Source organism: Pipra filicauda, unplaced genomic scaffold, assembly GCF_003945595.2.
Source record: "Pipra filicauda isolate LSUMZ 115617 unplaced genomic scaffold, ASM394559v2 scaffold179_size1759329_pilon, whole genome shotgun sequence".
NCBI lineage: Eukaryota > Metazoa > Chordata > Aves > Passeriformes > Pipridae > Pipra > Pipra filicauda.
The window spans coordinates 167,861-189,307 of NW_024104286.1; the positions used below are offsets into that span (position 1 = coordinate 167,861).

At 39.0% G+C, this 21,447-nt stretch overlaps 1 protein-coding gene across 1 annotated transcript in view; it reads right to left on the minus strand.

Moving 5' to 3' along the window:
- TMPRSS7 (transmembrane serine protease 7) overlaps window positions 1–21,447 on the minus strand; it is a 30,228-nt gene that overhangs the window by 738 nt on the left and 8,043 nt on the right. The window contains 11 exon segments of the mRNA XM_027744267.2: window positions 1,577–1,713; window positions 3,488–3,756; window positions 3,920–4,097; window positions 6,053–6,169; window positions 7,293–7,403; window positions 8,155–8,262; window positions 9,106–9,242; window positions 13,301–13,407; window positions 15,014–15,126; window positions 16,402–16,532; window positions 17,869–18,097. Coding sequence (XP_027600068.1) covers window positions 1,577–1,713; window positions 3,488–3,756; window positions 3,920–4,097; window positions 6,053–6,169; window positions 7,293–7,403; window positions 8,155–8,262; window positions 9,106–9,242; window positions 13,301–13,407; window positions 15,014–15,126; window positions 16,402–16,532; window positions 17,869–18,097 — 1,637 coding nt within the window.

Below are 21,447 nucleotides of genomic sequence, written 5' to 3' on the forward strand. Positions count from 1 at the left end.
TAGGTGTATGTAATGTCTTTGCAATTAGATCAGTTAAAGTGAAGTCTGTAACAGACTTCAAGGTTTTATACACTATGTCATAATGCCATAATACAGGACAAAGCAACTAGGACTCTTCTTTTATAGGATGTTCTTGTACAAATACATTGGCAGAGCTTCAGGTAAAAAAAAAATGGGCCACCATTTGGGGAAAATTGCTTGGACCAAGCTTATACTTTCCTGTAAGAATCTGCTGTACACACAATATCTCTGAAAAAGACACCAAGTAGCAAGTTAAACCTTACCAAAACACTGAATGCAAGAAACAATTTCCAAAAGCAAAAAGTGACTTGGCAAAATTCAATGTTTTGCAAGAGAAGTGCCTTCCTTCTAGACATATATTTTGACAGAGCTAGAAAACTATTTTGTTTTAACATTATAGCATGTTAGGAAGGCAGGTTGGAAGGGACCTCTTCCTAGGTGCCAAGGTGGCACCTCTGCTCGAAGAAGGATTAACTTGAATTGCCTGACAAAAAGGTCAAGAATTTAGAAGAAAACTTTTTCCTTCCTTGACAATTAAGATTTTACATTTACTGAGGTCAAATTTTCAATTTTTTTTCTTTAATTCCTAGGACAAAAGAGAAGTGGAACACCAGCATTTTTCACACATTTCGATCAGCTCTAACTGCCAGACACAGCCACAAATCCTTTGCCCTTACAAAAACACAGCCAGAAGACCTGTAAATTATGCTTTTGCTTGGCTATATTTTGAGTGGTCTTACAGAAACAAAGTAACTGCAGAAACAAATTCTCCAGTTAGTGAAAACAATACTTAATATCAATGGTCTCGCTAATGTCTAACAAGCAGCTGGCGCATTACACTCCCTCAAAACCCTCAGACATTCCTTGCCTGAGACCCATTGTAGTCTCTCTGACTTCTACATAGATCACTGAAAGCTAGAACATTCCAGATCTCCATCATTAAAAAATGGTTTTATTATTATTTTAGCAGAAAATTAACTACTATTTTAGTAGTAGGTTTATATAAGTTCAATATAACATCTGTAATATGAAATGTTATATAAATACATATTGTGTGTATACACACACAGACACGCAGAGTTTTACTACCATTCTCCAGAAGTAAATTCAGAGCCTCACATTTATTATCTTTCAGTTTTTCTAGATCAGAAATAATTTACATTCGGAAAATTTATGCCCAATTATCATTGTCTCATTATAGACTCCAAGTTGGAAGGGAGGGATCCTGAAAAGAGACAAGCTAGTTTATCATTTTTTTCTTCAACTGAGAGCTTCTTATGCCAAAAGTTGCCTGACTTCAAGTTGTTATTGGGACTTGCAAATTGATTGGCTTTTGGCCTGCAACTGAAACTTAGTGATGCTACTTGTGCACATAAAGCAGCAGAACTCTGAAAGCACCCAGAGGAGAGACTTGCTGACAGACAGTTCTTATATTGCTCTTTTTCAGAACTGAAACATACTGACCACAAAGTGGTCTGCCACTCAATTCTTACACCTCATCATGCAACAATGGAAGACAAGATACGCTCTATGCAAAGTGTGCTGAGATACATACTTTACACCCATCTCTTTTCCCAGACAATAGCCCAGCACAAAACATCCTAGCTGTGATAATCCCATATGTGGAATGACATAATGTCTGGTCAATAATTTCTACCTCCGCTTTCTGAAGAACTGCTGAACCTTCATCATCTGGAAAACAAATTCAAAGAAGGGTGATTCAACAGAGCTTAGCATTTTACTCATCTATTGAAATAGGAAACAAATCTTCAGAAAATATCCACGGATACTTTAGATCACTGAGTTTATTTCAGATTCCAAACAACTGCAATAGAGCAGAATGCTTCTTCTAATAGGCAATTGTATAATGTGGTTTTGGTCCTTTAGACACACCAAATACAATGGCATAATCACTAAGGTTGGCCAAAAAGTTTTTTCTTTGCTTTTTGCAAAAATGCCTCAAGACTTCCTTATTTGTTCTCTTCTTATTTTTAAAAGGAAATAGGATTTTACAAAGGTATTTGGATCATCACATGACAGAATTGCAGTTAGGGTAGTATATCTGAAGGAGCCAAATCCAAGATTAAGATTATGAGTCAGAGTTTCAGAAAGCAAGTTTTGGCAGCATTAAGAACTTGGACATTTCTCAAAATTCAGTTCTCTCTGTCTGAAAGATTTGGTAAAACACCTCTTTGCTGTAAGATACATACTTTCAGAAAAACAGAATTAAATCTAATTGTCCCCTCCTTTTAATACAAAAGATCCAATCTCATCACCAGCTGATCCTCTCAAAATCTGGGTACAGCCAAAGAAACCTCCCCTATATATTCAAGTTATGAAAGTGTTGGTTTACATAACAAAGCTCTGTTTCAGGATTTGATAAAGCTAGTACAATGTATACTTTAACATTACTTAAAAGATTGATTTGGTACTTATATAGTGTAGAATGAAGGGAATAGAGGAAAATTGGGGGATAAAACCACTTTTTTTTTTTTGAGGCATTGCATTTCAAGTAACCAGCTTTTACATTGCACATATGACTAACCAGCAGCCCAAAGAGAGAAACCACACCATGCATCCTATCTCAGTCAGGTGGTTGCTCTTGGTTTTCAACCATATATTTGCTCACAGCTATTTATAGAGAGGCTGGATGTAAGTTAGCATGTGGGAATCCTGGCTGTGAGCAGCAAGTCCAAACACTGGAGGTTAATTACCTGCTGCTGCCACCTTTCACCTTGCACTGTCTGGGCCAGCACAGTGGCAGCAGCCCCGAGAGGGCAGGTGAGGCTGGCCCTGGGAAGGTGCAGACAAACCACCTGGCCCATGTCCCTGCAGTGCCACGAGTTATGCCAAGGGAAGTCATCACACCCACACTGGAAGGGCTTTAGGAAGGTGGCCATGGGAGGGGCGGAAGGTACCACCATTCCCACAAGGGAAGAGGCAGGTGAGGACAAGCTGCTGGGAAGGCCAGCCCTACCCCTGCCACGGGGCAGTTCACGATTAGTGTGGCCGTTCTCTCAAGCTGCACTCTGAGGACGGAGCTGGCACCTCACAGCCAGGGTCAGCACCACAGGGCTGCTCAGCCTGCAGAGGCTGAAGGTGAGAGAAGGAAGACAGCGATTTCATCTCCGTGCAACAAGCAGCACAGGCTCCAAGGGTAACAAAGGCAAAAAACAACACCACATTATTTCAGATTAAGTGTAGCTCCTTGCAAGTCTTAGCTAACAACATGACCCAGAAGACTTTCAGATCCATAGGACCAGTAGCCAGTTTTCCTGAACACATGGAAGCACATGCACAAGGCACCTACTTGCATAGGACAGAAAATTCAAAACACTATTATTTTCTGCACACCTCAGCAACACACAAAAGCTGGTGTCCTGCACACCCACATGCACATACCAGCTGTGAAGGCTGCTGTTTATCTGGGGGAAAAAATTAGCTCAACTGAAGGGATAAAACTCACCTGTTTCCTGCTTTTGGCCCCAGCCTGTTATCCAGCACTTGTCACCACTGCGGACTTTATGGGAAAAGGGAGGCACACAGATTGGCTGGATGACATGGCTCATTGTGTCTGGCCACGGCTTGCTCAGCTGCAGCAGCGCAATGTCGTAGTCGTAGTTCCTGCTGTTGTAGTATTCATGGACTATGATCCGTCTCACGGCAGATACAAACTTTGCACGGCCTTGCATTTGCATCCCCATGTGGGCTCGCCATGCTCTGGGGTCAGCCAGCCTGCTTGGGAGCACACAGTGAAGGCATTTCTTTAAAAAGTACCCCAAAACACCTGCAGGCGAAAGGTGAGGGCAGCACCTCCATGCAATTCAAGCTCTGGGATCTAAAGGCATTTGTGGATGCTGGTCGTGTTTGGGACAGAGTCAGAGGGAAGATTGCTTACTTGCTCCCTTGAAAGCAGTGAGCTGCAGACACGAGCCATTCTTTTGAAATCACTGATGCTCCACAGTAAGCAGCTCCCACAAAATGAAGGCTGACCTGCCAGGGCCATTCACCTTCCTTGGTGTTTGAGCCACCTACAATCCTAGAGATGAGATTGCTGATCTTGCTACTGCCACAACCTGCAAGGGATATTTCAGGTTATAAACCCCATCCCTAGTGCTTTTTCTTCAGTGAGAGGGCTTCCCACACAGGGCATGAAAGAATCTTGAACTTTGAAATGTTTGGAATCTATTTCCTTGCCCTGTTCTAATCTATTTGGCTACTCTATTACTGAAACAAGAGGTGACTCCAAGTCAAAAAAGGTACCAGTCTAAAAAAGTTCCTTTTCTAGCTCCGCTACAAGAATTGACCTCTGAATATTTCTTATGTCAGCAACGTCAGAGGATCCATTGATTTAATAAGCATCCCAATGAATATATAAAAACAGACAGTACCTTATCTCTTTTTGATACTGTCAGCCCTGACCTGAAAGGACACCATCAGTAAGGAAGTTCAGCATCATCAGAACACTTATTTCTTGCCAAAACAGTGGGAGTGATACAAGAAAAATGTACGTGGAGATTAGACATTTGTTACTTCAGAAATAAGGTGGTCCAATCATTAATTTGTATGGAAATAACTGAAAGCCTGTCAATGCCATCTATTAGTAATAGGTGAAAAAGTCATATCTCAGCACAAAAAGCTGTACTCTAATTTGAAAAGCAAGGAAGAAAGACCCTTCTGTAGGGCCTTGTGTCCATCCCTAGTGCCTGCACATAAAGCTTCTGCTCAAGAGTTTTAGTCCCACACAGAGGTGTTAATCTTTCTGAACAGCTTCCTGCACACAGGCAAAAAGTCAAATGCAGCATTAATGTTTCCAGACAAAAGTAGTCATATGGCTAGTCTTTTAAGATAACCTACTCTATCCAAGGCAGGTGCTGGCAGATTTGAAATACAGGTAACATGCCAGAAGCAGCTGAGGGCCAGGCAAAATCATAAAATCATAGAATGGTTTGGGTTGGAACGGACCTTGAAGATCATCTAGTTCCAATCCCCCTGTCATGTTCAGGGACATCTTCCACTAGAACAGGTTGCTCAGGGCCTCATCCAACCTGGTCTTGAATACTTCCAGGGATGGGGCATTCTCTTCTCCAGGCAACCTGCTCCAGTGCCTCAGGACCCTCACAGTGAAGAATTTTTTCCTTATACCTAATCTAAATCTATCATTTGTCAGTATAAAGCCATTTCCCCTTGTGCTGTCACTACATGCCCTTAAGAAAAGTCCCTCTCCAGCTCTCTTGTAGGCTCCCTTCAGGTACTGGAAGGTGCTAAAAGGTCTCCCCAAAGCCCTCTCTTCTTGCTGAAAATCCCCAGCTCTCAGCCTGTCTTCATATGACAGATGGCTCCAGCCTTCAGATCATCTTTGTGGACCTCCTTTGGACTTGTTTCAACAGGTCTATGTTATATACCTCAAATACCTGAAAACATTCAGTTTAAGCAACTAATCCTAACCCACTTTTGTTGCTACTGCAGTAACAATAATCTGTTCACTTTAGAGCAAAGTAAACTGAAGAGGTTGTACAGAGGTTACTTTAGGAAGATTTGAGACTAGAACATAGCTTGATACTATGAAATACTGGGGTTTTCACCATCAGGAAGAGTGAGAGAAAGTGAAAAATTTGTGGGTTTTATCTCATTGCAGCTGTATCATCCCCAAGTCCGAATACAGTCTGACTTCAACAGAAGTACCTGACATCACTGCAGGCATCAAAAACGCTGCCTCACCAGCTAGCCAAGTTCACTCTGCAATTAACTCTGCTTCCCCAATCCTTAACACAGTTACAATAAGCAGTACAGCTGTCTAAGACTCCCCATGTCTTAGACTGTAAACTCACCCTCTCACAAGAACTTAGGAAATTCTGCAAGCAGACCTGCAGTGACCTGATAGCTGATCATTACCCCACTACCATAGAGAGAATGCAATAAAAACTCAGTACCTGCAGCATGAGTTGTACCCACTCCAAAACAGGAATAAAGGGCTTTATTGTGCAAAAAGTTCAAAGTTCAAAAAGATGAATGTTTGAGAGGAACTTACTGCAGCTGTTCTCATCGCTTCCATCAACACAGTCCACAGTCCCATCACATTTTGCATATTGTTTCCTAATGCAAATATTATTCCTGCACTTAAATGTGTGGTTTGTGCAAGGAATACCTGAAATAGTTGTGGAGAAAAAAAAAAAAACAACTGTTGACTCAGCTTAACATGTGAAGAAATGTGTGCACAGATAAAAGATTCATACATGTATTAATTGATAGGAGGGAACAGAGCAAAAAAAAGCACTTTGAATGGGATGGTTTAAGTCAACCTCTACTTAGAATAAACTTTTCAAGTAGAACTGCAACAATATCAAGGTGTACATCAATTTGGACAAGTTTGAACTAAGGTTTTGTCCCATCCTTTCCCATAGCACTAATGAACACGGATATAGTGGCAAAAATTTAGATGTACAGTGTGAGGCTAGAAAGAGAAAACATCCAGGGTTCTGGAAAGAAGCTCTCCTTTATATTTCAGTATTAAATGTGAAATGAAAGATTGTAGTGAAAGCAGTATTATTAACCGTATTCAGTAAAACTGCAAACCCTAGGCTTGGCATTTTTCTATTTCCCTGTGGTTTGCAATAAATGAGGCCACTCAAACCCAATCTATTTTTCTTGTCAATACACAGAAGTATCATGTAACCATTTACACAGACTGTCTAGTCAGACAGGTCAAAACCTTGCCTTCAAAAAGGTCACTTGCAGCACTTACCAATTGTGCTCCCTTTCATGTCATGGTGTTAATTTATTCTAAAAAGTCCAAGAAAGGTCTGATTCAAGACTTTCATGGGCCTACTGCTAAATTTATAGCTTCCATAGAATTTTAAACACATTAACCTTATAAACCTGAAAACTGTACCAGAGAAGCTATCATTTTTATAGTTATTTTACAGATGGTAAAACAGATCCAGGAAATAAATTGCACAGCTTATGCTTTAAAGAGATAAAAGCAGGGATTCAAGCTTCAAATTCATAGATCCCCATCCTGCACCCAAAGTACTTAATTCTTTTGCCAGTATTTTGCTGAAACAGGTGTTCGTGAGCTCATTAAAAAAATAAATAGTTTAAAATCAATAAGGACTTGTTTCTAAGCATTTTAGAAAATTAAACAGAATTATATAGCCTGAGTGAAATTTGATAGTGCCTCTCAACTCTTTGAATGTAGCATCCAGAATTCAAGTCAGGGGGAGATAGATAATAGAAGAGAGAAAATAAAATATTTAAGAGAGCAGCCTTACTGTGGGTGCAGTTCTGCTCATCTTTTCCATTCTCACAATCACTTACTCCATTGCAGGCAACCAAATTATCCTGTATTGCGAAGCTGGAGTTACAGTTCCATTCAGGGACAACTTTAAAAACATAAGTCAAATCAGGTATAGAAGCATGCTTGTCAATGCTGACACTACTCTTCTGACTATGTCTGAGTACCACTTCATACCTTCACTGCATGGTACAAGGATAAGGGTCAGTGCCACATTGTGTGTGCGGGAAATAAAGTGCAGGAAATAAAATGCAGGAAATAAAGTGCAGGAAATAAAGTGCAGGAAATAAAGTGCAGGAAATAAAGTGCAGGAAATAAAGTGCAGGAAATAAAGTGCAGGAAATAAAGTGCAGGAAATAAAGTGCAAGAGTTCAGTAACTTCCCCAGTTCACACATTGCCCCGGGCAGAGTTGGACAAGTTCTAACCCGCTTTCATCATGGACATTTAGTATCACTTTCATATACTCTATTCACCTCCATTTGTCACTTCCCCCCAAAAATAACTCATCTCAAAATGGAACAGAACTTAACTAATAATTCCCAGCTTTTATGACATGAGGAAAAACTAAAATATAGTCTATTACAGCTGGTTTTGCACATCCAAATTTCTTCCTTGTGCTCTCCAGTGCCATATTTCTTCATTCTTGGTTTTGTCTCTTGCCAATTAACTATTATTTAAGCACTGGAGACTGACTTATAGTCTGTACCTGGACATACAAAGGAAGTTGAAAACATCTTTTTTTTTTTCCCCCCTAAAAATTTCACCCTGTTTCAGCTGCCTTCTAAGACAAGATAATTCATTCATTTCCAGTCAAGATCTCTAATAAGTGAATACAAACCACAAAAGAGTTCATCGCTTTCATCAAAGCAGTTGTTTATGCCATCACAGCGCTGTAGCTGCTGGATGCACAAGCCAGTAGAACACTTGAAATATCCAGGTGGACATGCTGCAGGTTAAAAAAAGAAAAAACAACTTCAAAATTTTCTTTTCCCAAATATTGCCAGCTCATTTCATTTTACAGTCATTAAGCTATTTCAAGGAATGACAAAGCTGATCTAAATCTAATAGAACTGTATACATTGCCAGCACTTAAACTGAATTCAAATGTTGAAAACTGGGATTTGAAGAAGAGGAAAAAACATCCTTAAAGTTCCAATTCAGCTGTTCCTGGAATAGGTATCACAGGCTCACTAGGGTTGGACCAAATCAGCCAGTGTTTTATGACACAACGTGAGACTGCTTCGAATGCCATCTTCTTCTAAAGGACAGTCTTGCTTCCAATAACCAAAATTTGCAGCACTTCACAACTTTGATAAGTAACCTGCATGGTGCTGAGGTATGGACTACATCAATGCTTCCTTTTAAAATAAAAAAGAAATAAGCAGTTGATTATTTGGTACTCTCTCTTCATTACCTGGAAGCCTTTGTAGTAAGAGAAACATCACAAAAAAAATGTTGGGGATGAAAACAAAGAGGACCAGCAGACTTCAATTGACCGCACCATGGTCATAGCCACACAGGAAACTTTAAGGACTGTGCAGAAGAGAGCAGACTGTACATGCAGGAAACCAGAGCATGCTGCACACGCCCACAAACCTTAGATGCACAGCCTTGATGAGCTCGAAAAGGCTCTTTGTTTGCTAGTCATCTGATGTAGAAAGATCAGAAAAGAAAATGAACTAAAACCCAACAGGTAAGTTCCTTAATTAAGTCCTAGTGGACCCCAAGAAAACGATGCTTCACAGGTCTGAAATGCAAAGCGGGGTTGAAAAGATAAAATCCATCTTACGCTGGCTGATGTTGTAGCTGCCATACTCCACCAGAAGTGGTTTCTCAGAGACCTTTGAACTGCACTGAAGCTCGACATGGACAGCAGAACTTGTAATGTGGAAGACTGTTTGGTGATCAACATAGTAACCGCAGTACCTAAAAATGTTCAGCGGAGTTCTAAGAAGCCTTCACGTGAAAATTGCCTTACATGCAATTTAAATGTCAACAACACTGAAATTCAGCAGTACAGTCAGCTGCCATTCATTAATTAAGAACCAAAACCTGAAGCAGTACACAAATTCCCCAAAATGTTGGTCATAATCCTTCGTGACCACACGCACGCAAGCACAAAGTTTTGCCAAAAAATCTAGAAGAACAGAGATGTAACAAACATGGGTACTTTTGTCACCATTTCTTATATCTGTTTTCAAAGGATTCTGATTTTTAAGAAGACTCAAGTAAGTTTGGTGTGAGGGTAAATGTCAGCGCAGCGGGACAGCAAATTTAGCTTCTCTGATTTTGAGGATTGCTTGTAAAGAATAGCGCAGAAAGAGATTGGCATAAAATTGGTCCAACTTCATTTAAGGCAGAGTGGAATAGGTTTACAGAAACTGAAAATATTCTTAAGTAGTCATCCAGCTTTCCTCCACTATAAACATTCTGGAAATTTACCTTTGAATGTCATGCCTTCAAATAACTAGTCTTAAAAATAATCTACTTAAAGCTGTCATTTTGGCAAAGAGGTTCCTTGGACTTCAGCCTAGGCACCACCAAGTTGAGAGAAACCTAAATGTTCCCTGATATCAGTAAACATTTAATTCATCCACTGCTAATGAATTCTAATATCCCTTCCCATCAAAGATGTTGCAACTAGCATTTAGATGCAGCTCTAGATGGGGGGGATACAAAAAAACCCCAAAACAGACAAACAAAAAACCCCACAAAACCCCCAACAAAAAAAAACCCAAGCAAACAAAACCACAGAAAAACCAAACCCCAAAATGAAAACAAACATACAAAGCCTGTTTAACAAGGAAAAGGTTGCTGGATCGTTATTTAAAAATTGGAGACAGTTTTAAACCAGTGAACATTGACAGTACAGGTTGTTCTAGAAGCAGAAATAAGGACCCCCTCCTCTATTCAACAAACTGCCTCAAAAATACAGCACTTATGAGAACATCTTTCAGATTCCTGCCAAAAAAAAAAGTACTTCTGAGTCTAAACAGATTTCAGAGCAGAAGCAGCAGTATTGATTTTTAGCACCCTTGGCACACATGCTTGCTCGACAGCACTGCAAGAACACACATTGCTGCTAGAATAAACACGAAGAACATGAAAATGGATTGTTGTATTGTTAAATGGACTAGTGGACTATTAATCAGAGGTAAATATTTCCCTCATGTATTTTGGCCACATCAGGCATTGCACCAGGACTACTCTTCATGTCAACGAATGCAGACAAATTGGTCAGTGATTTCCATGTGGATGGGTGTTGCCTATGTGTCCTGTGCATCCCAGTGAGGTGGGATTTCAAAAATGAAACATCCTGTTAACAGATGTAGGAGATTCTGTTCCAGCAGTGCAAAAAAATAAAGGAAGAAAATAATTTAAAAAGTAGACTCCTCCTAGACATCCTGAATGCAGATGCAAAAAAACCCAGTTAATTTTACAGCTTTCTACTATAGAAAAATTAATTGTAAAAAAATCCAAAAAACAAAAACCAACAAACAAAAACAAAACAACAAAAAAATCAAGCCACCAAACAAACAAGCAAACAGAAAAGGCAAAACCAAGCCAACAAAAAACCACAGCCAAAACACCAGATCTACCAGGGCTATGAGTTGAACACAGAATATTCTGAGTTGGAAAGGACCCACAAATATCACCAGGTCCAACTCTTAAGTGAATGGTCCATAGAGGAATCAAAACCACAACCTTGCTGTTATTAGCACCATGCTCTAACCAACTGGGCTAATCTCAGAGTGCAGACTTCCTACTACAGGAAGTCTAATTCTCACTCATTTTAACATCCATCACCAGTGCTCCCAATCTAAACCAGCTTGTCAAAGTACATAGCAGAATGCCACCTAACCATCTCATTGCTCTCAATTAGCCCACGGACATTTTCTGCATTTCTCCTTCTGTCAGTGACTTTGACACCTTCCCTTCAACAAACCTTAGCACCATTTTAAAAACAGTTGCAGTCTGCATTGACCACTTGTCAGCCACATAAAACAACCTCATCTCGCCAGAAGCAGAGGATATCTGTGCCCATGTGTGAAAGAGCTGAAAAAGGTACACTGAGGGAACCGTCTCCTATACACAGTGAAAAATGCCATATGTTCATGGGATTTGTAAGACAAAGCCACTGATCCTTCGGAGCCTTCTGCTGGAGTTTTACTAACCATATCTCCATGTCCAAGGCAAATGGAGGTTGCAACGCACCATCTGTAACTCTGTGCCATTGATACTGAGAGAAACTAATGAAGGGGATTCTGTCCCATATGTTGAAGGAGGGAATGGGATACTTTTTTCAGGGGATGAGCAGATACATGCATCCTGTAGCAGAAACAACGGGATGTCGGAACAACAGTTTTAAGAACAGTAAAGCACTGTCAAACTGTGTTCACATAAACCTCTAATGTTTTGCTTACAGAGACTCATTGATATTTCTGCCCCTGAGAATTTTAGCAAAAGCAGTTCATCAGCTTTAACTTCTTTGACTAGGCAGTGGAACATCTGTATGTCCACTGGAAGAAAAACGAGGGAGAACTGTATGGTTGTGTTCAGTGTCTCTGGGTAGATAAAGCTGTTCCTGAAGGTCTGAAGGAACCTTATCTGCACCATCTTCTCAGTAGCAGTCTTTACTAATATCAGTATCCTGAAGCTTCTTAACCTTTTTTACCTAAGATAACAGCATTCTATAAGCTGCAATTGCAGAAAACTGAAAGGTGGGGTCCCCCCAACCCCCATTTCATTAACCATTAAAATGGGGAAAAAAGAAAATAAAATAACACAACATTTCATGCTGTAAATCATACTACTTTTCCTTGAGAAGTAAACACAGAACAGAAAGTCAGAAGTTCAAAAGCCTTATTTTCAGTGAAAGAGACACTTTCAAAGGAAGTCTTGTCTTAGTCTACACATATCATCAGCAACTTACAACAGAAATCAGGAACACGTGTTCTTGTGTAGTACTTCAAAAGTAGTCCTAAGTGCATTTCTAAGTGTTATTCTCTGACATTTTGTTCTATGGAATGTATAATTGGTAGGCTTATTGAAAAACTTCTCTTTTAGATAGAGAATCCTTACAATATGAACCCACTATCATTTTTTCATCCAGCTTTTGCCTTTATTTGATATCGCAGCCCTCCCAAATATCCTGAATCCTTACAATTCCGTCATAAAAAGAACACCAAAAAACCCCACAAGCACATCAAATGTGTTGTGTTTTGACTGGTGTTTTTATGTGCCCATCTAGTCCAACAACCAATCTCCATCAAGGCACAATTTTAAGAGCTTCAAATTAAAATTTATCTGTCTAATTAGAAGATGGTATCAAAGAGTAGAGAAAGTTTTTCTCCTCTTTGCAGTTCTTTCAGTTACACTCAGAGGCCTAATTGACTTTTCTTAGTTTCAGTAATGAGTTCAGAAACTCAGTTTCAAGAATAATCTTACAGAGGTTTCCATTTGAACAAAGTTAAAAAAAAATATAAAAAATCCTATGCGCAGTTTCTCTTTCAAGAGTCAGTGACTGGAATGAGGAAGTAGTTACTCTTCTATTCCCAGTCATCTCATTGCAACAGCTTTCACCAAGAAGTTAACTAGATTTGCCGTCCTCTTGAGCAATTATAGAATTAAGTTACACTTAAAAGGTCTGTAGCAGACCCAGTTCAATGACCCCAGAAAACCCAGAATTATTTTAGGGTTCACAGGACATCCATCTTCACCCAATTCTTTCGATTTCTCTCTCTCCAGAGAGTACCAAAGGCTCTTGTTTTCATGTTTCTGGTACTTTTCAATAGAAATATATACAAAATTATACATATATATAAAATAAAGATTCTGTTACATCATCAGCTAAAATGAAAGGATGCTAGGACAAGGCAGTGAGTTATTTCTGTTTTTGTGGAAACCTTCTGAGTGAGCTGCAGTAGTAATGGGAAGGTTTACTTCTGCATGGATTATTAATGTAACAGTATCAAAATACTTACATGTGTTCATTAATTTTCCACCACCCTCGCTCACAGCCTTTAATATTCTTCTCACTGATGGTATAGTTATGAAACTTCAGAGCTATACCAAGGCTCTTCTGTGGAGTCTGTTGTGAACAAGAAAGACAGTGAAAGGAGTCTTTTTCCTTTTGTGGACATAAACCACAAAAGTCTATAAACTTAGCAATCACAGACCTTGGCAGTGCCACACTCTGGGAGCTCTGAGCCAGCTCAGCAGCCAGCACTTGAGACACATGCCAGCTATTCAGTCTTGAGTAAAAGCAAAGGCTGGCACAGCCCCACCACAGCTGCAGGCTTTCTCCCCCTCTAGCCAATCGCCTTTTCATCTTCAGAAAGCCACTGGCCAAAGAAAGCAGCATTTGTATCAAGACCAAAACACTCAAACACATCCAAGTTTACTTGTGTAGGGACACAGAGACCCACTGGACTTTAAGAGCTCAGATACTGCATGGAATAACTGTGTCGTGTTACCTCTAGCACAATACTGTAGTCTTCTTCTAGTACCTGCTCAGCCAAGCATTCTTTAGTACTTTACAAAACATTTTTAAGCCCAGCAATATCATGAGTGTTCATAATTAGTTAGAAGTCCCTCTATTAAAAGGAACAGAACCTTTTTGCAAGACAAGGCAATGTTCATTTAAAAACAAGGTCTGGTTCAGGGCAAAAATCCAGAAATGAAAATTTTTCTCCTCCTCTCTTGCAGAAAACATAATTTGGCAAATGAGGGAAGTTTTGTTATTGAATGACTGGAAAATTAAACTGGTTTGAGCAACAACTCTTGCAAGTTGCCCATGTTAAGCGCCTAGAAACCTTTCCCTCAGAAGTCCAAGGTGAACTAAAGACATTACATTTAGCAAAAAAACCCCCAAAACCAAAACCCACACCTTATCATTCTAGAAAAGGAAGAGGCTGTAGGTCATGGCTAGCTGGACTTGATTTCTTTTGGTGTGATTCAATATGGGCAACCACTAGCTTTACAAGTCATGAGTAACATAAGCAGAAAGATGGGTAAATAGTGGACATTATCATATCTATTGCCATATTCCTTAGAGAAGAAAACACTGAAGGGCAAGCCCTACTTTCAGCAGCACTAATAGAGAAATATTCATGACAGAGAAGGCATGACAAAACTTTTTTAAACTGATGGAAATTTTCACAATTTGCTTTCAGGAAAGTACCTGAAAAGACACCGAAAAAAGGACACCAAGTTAAAAAAAGTCTGTGGGATTGTGCTGATAGGACAGACTATCCTGAAGACAAATTAAACATATTAGACATATGAGAAGACATCAGAGAAGTGGCAGTAATAACGAGGTTAGAGGAGTTTTTTGTACACAAGTTTCATCCAAATTTCTGAGAGTGGGAAGAGGAGAGTTAAAAACAGTCAAGTCTTATATTTGCTGACGTGAAGTAATTCTGCAGGCTGAACATCAAAACTTATCTCAGCTCTTCACCTTTATAACTAGACAGCTTGGGAACTATGTTCTCTCTCTTAAGAACAAATGCACAGAAAAAGAAAAAAGAAAAAACTGATACAAAACACCTGAGCACAGCCAGCTATTCAGCTATGGTATTTCTATAAACTGCTACACTTGTAAGGATGTAGTTACTGCCTACTCAATTGATTCTGCTTAACCTCCGTGTGCCCAAAATACACAAAAGTGCCTGAGAGAGGAGAGAGATTCATGTTACCTGAAAGTTCCATGCACAAAGACATTTTGGAGGATAATAGCTTGGGTAATAGGGACTTGTGATGCTCCCTTCGTAGCCAATTTTCTCTTTTGTCACTATTGCTTTTCCACACCCTAGGAGAAAAAAAAAAAAAAAAAAAAAAAAAAAAAAAAAAAAAAAAAAAAAAAAAAAAAAAAAAAAGGAGGCAAAATTTAAAATTTGCTTCCAGTAAAGCTACTCAGTGGGTTAAAGTATCCACATTTATCAGAAGTCTTTCACTGCAAAGCGGAGCAGGTAAGGAGTTACATTTATCTGGGTTCAACTTGTAAAAAGAGACCCTTCCCATTGATGCACACAGAAGACAAGGAATTTAAAAAAGTCCAGGGGTGCTTGCTGGGCTCTGCAAGACCAGGAGAAAATATTGTGAAGTTTTATATTGGTTATTTTGCTGCAAACAAGCATATCAATGTGTCCACACTGCAGTAGTACACAAGGATCTTTAGTCTTAAAATGCAGCCAGCTAGAAGAGGAATGGACAATGTACTAAACTAATCAGCCTCCTGAAGTCAAAATTTTCTTTTTTATGGATTTACAGAATTCATTAAAAACAAAGCACATCCAGAGAAACCAACAAAGAAAACCCAGATCTGAATTTAAACAAACAAAACCCAAACAAATGAACAAGGAACCGAACCCACCCAGCCCTGAACTTGAAGTTACTCAAGATGGAGATTTTATCACAGGTTTTTATAATGGTGTTTTAATGCTTAATTACTGTCAACATGGAAAGTATGCAGCACCTTTTTGAGCAACTTGAATTTCCTTGCACTGGATTGTATTAGATTGTTCTCCTTGTGCTACTAGTGTGATATTCCTTGTACTATTTGCAATTATGATCTAACCACTTCTTAACGACTAAAGTAATAAAAAGCGAGTGATGGACCTGATGCACAAACTTTACTGACTCCTTTGTGTTCATGAGGAGTCAGGGACCGATAGCAAATGCAGACAAAGCTACTGAAGTTTTATTTTCTGAGAGCAGTTTTTAGTGCTGAACTCCCTCCACCTTTAACGTGATCCCGGAGTTGCAACGCAGGAGAGAAGCCGGTGCTACACCCGAAATAACAGCTCCATCTACTGGAACACTGCGGTGCTCACCAACTGAATTCAGGTCTGGTTTCAGCCTTTTACTTTCATATTTCACTTCACAGCTAGTCTGCTCAGATTAAATTACTAAAGAGGAAGGGAGATGCTCAATAATGCAGAGGAGACAAAGAAGAGAGACACACGTTTATAAAAAACTGGATATGAAATATAGGAGTCATTTATCTGTAGTCGGAAACATGACACCCTCATCAGGATCTTAGATAGAAACAATAAATGCATTTCCAAACACAGAACAAACCTACTTTCTTGTGTAATGACCTCAAAATAGCCATGGAATTCCTTACGCTCCTTTACTTGTGCTGCCTTAAACATTACCAGCATGAGATTATTTGTGGACACAAGTGACACCAATGAATCAGCTGGTTCACAAGCTCTGAGGGGGAAGAAAGAACAGCACATACATAAGAAATCAGCTAAAAAGTAAAAAGCCTAACACATTACTCTCATTCTATGCATGAGTTTTCCACTGGTTCAGATCTTACCTACTTGAAAATCTAGTAAAAATCTCCATGCTCTTAAACGCAAAAGTACCTGTTACAAGGCCAGTTAGAAACCCAATATTGGAAATCACTTCTTACCAAAAAAAGAAATTGCAAACGTGAAAACTAATATGGAATGGTTTGCTCTTGGAGACAATGACTTTCAGCCTTCACTCCAAGTAAAAATAAATGAAGCCAATACTAAAAAAGGGTTGAGAAGAGAAAGCTTATTTAATTAGACCAACAGATTTATCCACTTTTTGGGGAGTGGGAAAGACAAGAAAGTTATTCTTCAAGTCAAATTAAAAACTTGAGCCAATCAACTAGTCTCATTAAAAAAGTTACTTTCCACATGCATTACCTAGCAGACATCTTCACTCTTCTACAGATACTAACATGTAAGTGAACACCATCTGCTGTATCATAGACAAGTCAATTGGTGAGAGAGATTAGTAGAGGGCAGCTCTCAAAGAGGACTGAAAAGCCAATGCTCTGGTTTTGAGGCTTATGAACAGACTGACAGGTCAGAGAAAAGGATTTCAGGGGTGAAAACACTGAGCTCTTCATCTACTTCATAGAAATGCTGTCTTCTCCTTTTGGACTGACAGAGCCCTGAGGAATTAGTTATCAGGAATTTCAAGCAAAAAGTCCCTAAACAAGCATATTGGATCATTAAAAAGACAGAAGGAAAAGAAAAAAGTAGTAGTCAACATCCCTCAACCCATCACAGCTTTAACTCTAGGTTTTAAAAACCCTCTAAACAAATAAAGCAGATTAAAAAAAAGCACTGACTAGTGCCAGTAAGTAAAAAATCATGAGACTGAGTTTTAGAACTTCAGTCTTCATATGAAGAGCACTAATCTTTATCTAAAAGAAGAGTTTGCTTAAGGGAGGAAATTTTGACATTCACTTTCAGTTAACATCTATTTCCTGAAAAGAAACAGAAAATTCCACTCAGTAATGTGTGACTTTCACAATTCTGTAGCTGCACTCTAGTTGAAGAATAAAAAAAAATTGAAGAATATTTTACCATTTCTTTTATTACTAATGTCATGTTTTCCACTTTTGTAAGAAACTTAAAATTGCCAGGTGTCGTGTGAGTAATACGCGAAGATCAGAATAATTGTAACAAAACAAAAACTACCAAAAATACGAATGACAAGTCTTCAGGGGGAAAAAAAAAGACAGACAGAAAGAAAAAAAAGTCAATGAATGAAACTTTATACTCACCGGTACAGTATCTTATCTTTGATTGGCATCAGAGAGTCATAAATGGTTAGTGAGTCAGTGATGCAGTTATCTGCTTCAATCTGGAGGGACACTATTGAAAGGCGAATAAGATGGCCCACAGATGCAATAAGCTTAAAATAGCAGATTGTTCCCTCTGAGGCAGCCCGCATATCCAGAGGAAAGTGCTCATGTAGACGATCACCATACAGATCATACATACAATTTGTTCCTGTGAAAACGTCACATTTTCAACACTGGACACACTCGCTCCAAAACACGTAAATCCACATGGCATTAAAAAAAAAACAACCAAAAACCTAAAACATATGTTAAACTAAAGCAACATATGAAAGCATATCTAACTCAGAAAACAAGGTAATTGCAGAATCATAAGGTGGTTTGTGTTACAAGAGATAATCGAGTTCCTGCCATGGAGAGGGGACGCCTTCCACTCAATCAGGTTGCTCCAAGCCCCTTCCAACCCGGCCTCGGACACTTCCAGGAATGGGGGATCTACAGCTTCTCTGGGCAACCTGTGCCAGTGCCTTACCACCCTCACACTAAAGAATTTCTTCTTACCCTAAACCCAGACCTACCCTTTTCCAGCTTAAAGCCATTCCCCCTTGTCCTTGTAAAGAATCTCTCTCTCGTTTTCTCTGCCACTCACTGTTTTCACCTTAGTTACACATCTGTGGTCAAGGAAAAGTCTATTCATAAAAGTACAGAACATGGCCAACAGTGCTGTAACTCAGTTCTTGCAGTGTATTTGCACTAAAGCAATGCCATTTTGTACAATTTGCAGCTAACAAAGTTCTGCAGAGTCTCTATAGGATAAATGACTTAAAAAATTGTTTGCTGGGAAATATTCATCTACTTTCAAGGCATAAATCAACTGCTTGCCCCTACAGACATTAGGATATTTATAATCAATAAAATAAAAACAAAATAAAAATGCAGCTACGTGACTGTGTTACTCCAGCTTTTTTATTGTTCAACTGTCAAGGTTTTCAATGTTTTATCATGACTTGAGCTGTAAGTGCTACCAATAAATTCAGATTCACCAATTCCTTCAGTTTGGAAGGACTGCTAGGACTTTCTTGTTCATCGTCCTGCTCAAAGCAGGATCAGAATTAATTCAAACCAGGACTTTGTCCTGTCGAGTCTTGAAAACATTTGCAGCATTAGAAATCACTGTTAGAAACAGAAATGCTTTGAAATACTAATGAGGCAACCTAGCCTACACAACACTTACATTAAAAAAAGATGGTAAAAAGTTGTGTCATAATTAAGATAAGGATACCAGGAAACTGTGCTACTTGCATCCAATTTTCCAATCAAGCTGAAACAGTTGTGACTTCCAAGTCAAATACAGTGAGGTCTTTTTTTAAATTCAATATTGTAACCCACAGTCAGCAAAAATCTTACAGATTTTTTTGTTTTGGAAAATGCAAATTAGGGAGAATAAGATCCAAAGTAAATATTTGCATTAATTTCTGCCTATTAAGAAGACAAGTCTCTGAAATAGTTACTATCATGGAACCTCAATTAGAACACTGTGAATGTTTCCTACCAATTGTTGACTCAAATTAAATGCTGGCCTTTTAACCAGCAAGTAATCAAGACAGGAAGTGGCAGGCTTTGTTTGACTTCCACTTCTAATTTGCAATCTTGAAACTAATGCTATGAATGCTTATGAACAATCTCTAAGGGTCACATACCGTTCAACTGAATTACGGTTATAACTATTTAAAGCTTTGGTTGGGCCATTGTTCTTCCTTATTCCTTGTTCTTATCTCTTCCTAATAATGTTCTTTTTATAATAGTTATTTGTGCTTATTTAGTCACCCTTAACAAAAACAGCTTTGATCATAACCTCTAGAATTATGTGACTACCATTATTTCTACTAAGTAAGTAATGATGAGCTCACTGCTGGTATGGAGCAGGGTGAAGAAAATTCAGAGCTAGCTCTGGAACTACAAGTAGAGCAAGCATGTTAGCTTGAAAAGAAAGCTGGATAAAAATCTTCACCCAAGCAAACCCTGCATAGTCAGATGCCATGGCAATGCAAGTCTCTTGCATCAGCTGAATCTCTACAAGCATCTTCTCCAACAAGATTCTTCAACAAATTTGCACTCCAGTGCTGTGCCTGAACCAATGACTAGGTGCATCTTCATACCAAAATTAACTCCACTGCTCTCAAAATACAACCAGGCAATACACATTCCTTGTGTGCTGCTGCATGAGCACTTTCACCACTGCACCATATTCTATAGTCCTAAGCAGACATAGTTAAAGGACCACAGAAAATGAAATTGCACAAATATAAGATTTTCTCTACTATGTTGTTGTTCCCTAGCAACTTCATTGCATACCAGCTCTATGCTTCCCACAGATACCAGCTGACATTTGTGGTTGGCTACAGCAAGTCTCTGAAAGATGTCTAGAATATGGCAGGACATCCTTCTCCCTTCATGTGACAGAAACCACATAAGTCCTAAAAAAACCTCAGCATCCATACTTGTGTTGAAATCCTCCTCTTAATTTCTTCTGTTTTAGGAACTGCACTTTGCAATAAATTGAAACACAAGCTTCGAATGTACTAATTCTTCTGCACTGGAACACTGAACTGGGAAATTAAATCACTATGCAAGTAACCACCAGTATGCAAAATTTTTTTATATAAGTAAAATGCATGTCATGAGATGTGCTTAACATCAATATTGTTATGCTTTGCAATTTAAGCCAGGAAAGGTTTTGAACAAGAGAAGGCTGTAGCAAACTTGACCTGAGTTTTGAGAAGTCGTGGGCTGATAGCAATCTAAATGTTGCAAACCATGGCCCAGGGTGTGTGACCCAAAGTCCACCTGTGGACCACAGAACTAGGAGACCTTGACTTGGCTGCATGGGCAAAAGCAGTTGTTGAATTCTGAAGAAGTATGCAAGCTAAAACATTTCAAGATAACAGAAGTGAAAATCACAGATAGAAGTGCAAAAAGTTAATGTCTCAGAAAAGAAAAATACAATCACAGAAGGGTATAAAGCCCTCAAAAAACTGAAACCATGCAACTTCTCAAGACGAAGAGTCAGTCTGTGTCAAAGAGCAAGGGAGGCCAACACACTGAGCTGCTTGGCAACTACTGGCCCAACAGAAACCTATCAGGTGTCTGCATCAAAGTTGATCAGCATACTATGGCTTAGCCTAGTAGCACATTTTTTCTAGGTACCAACTCCACATAACAGTGAAGATAGATGTGCTGTGCTTTTGAACTTCTTGTAAAGTTTCCGCACACTGGCAAAGAACCCTGCTGGGAGGTTTACAATATGAAACCAAGCAGGTATACAAGTTATATCTCCCACAACCCTTGCAAAACTCGACTGCTTAAACTAATTACTGTTAGGAAATTAATTCAAAAGAAAAACTCATCATTAACCTTGGAGAAAGAGAATTAAGGAGGATAAAGTGTGGACAAAAGCATTACGACTGTTCAGCATATTAAATTCATTACTGTCCACTTTAGGAAAGGTTAATCCTTTGTTCAACACAGTGAATAGTAAACAATTGCCTGAGTTTATTTCCT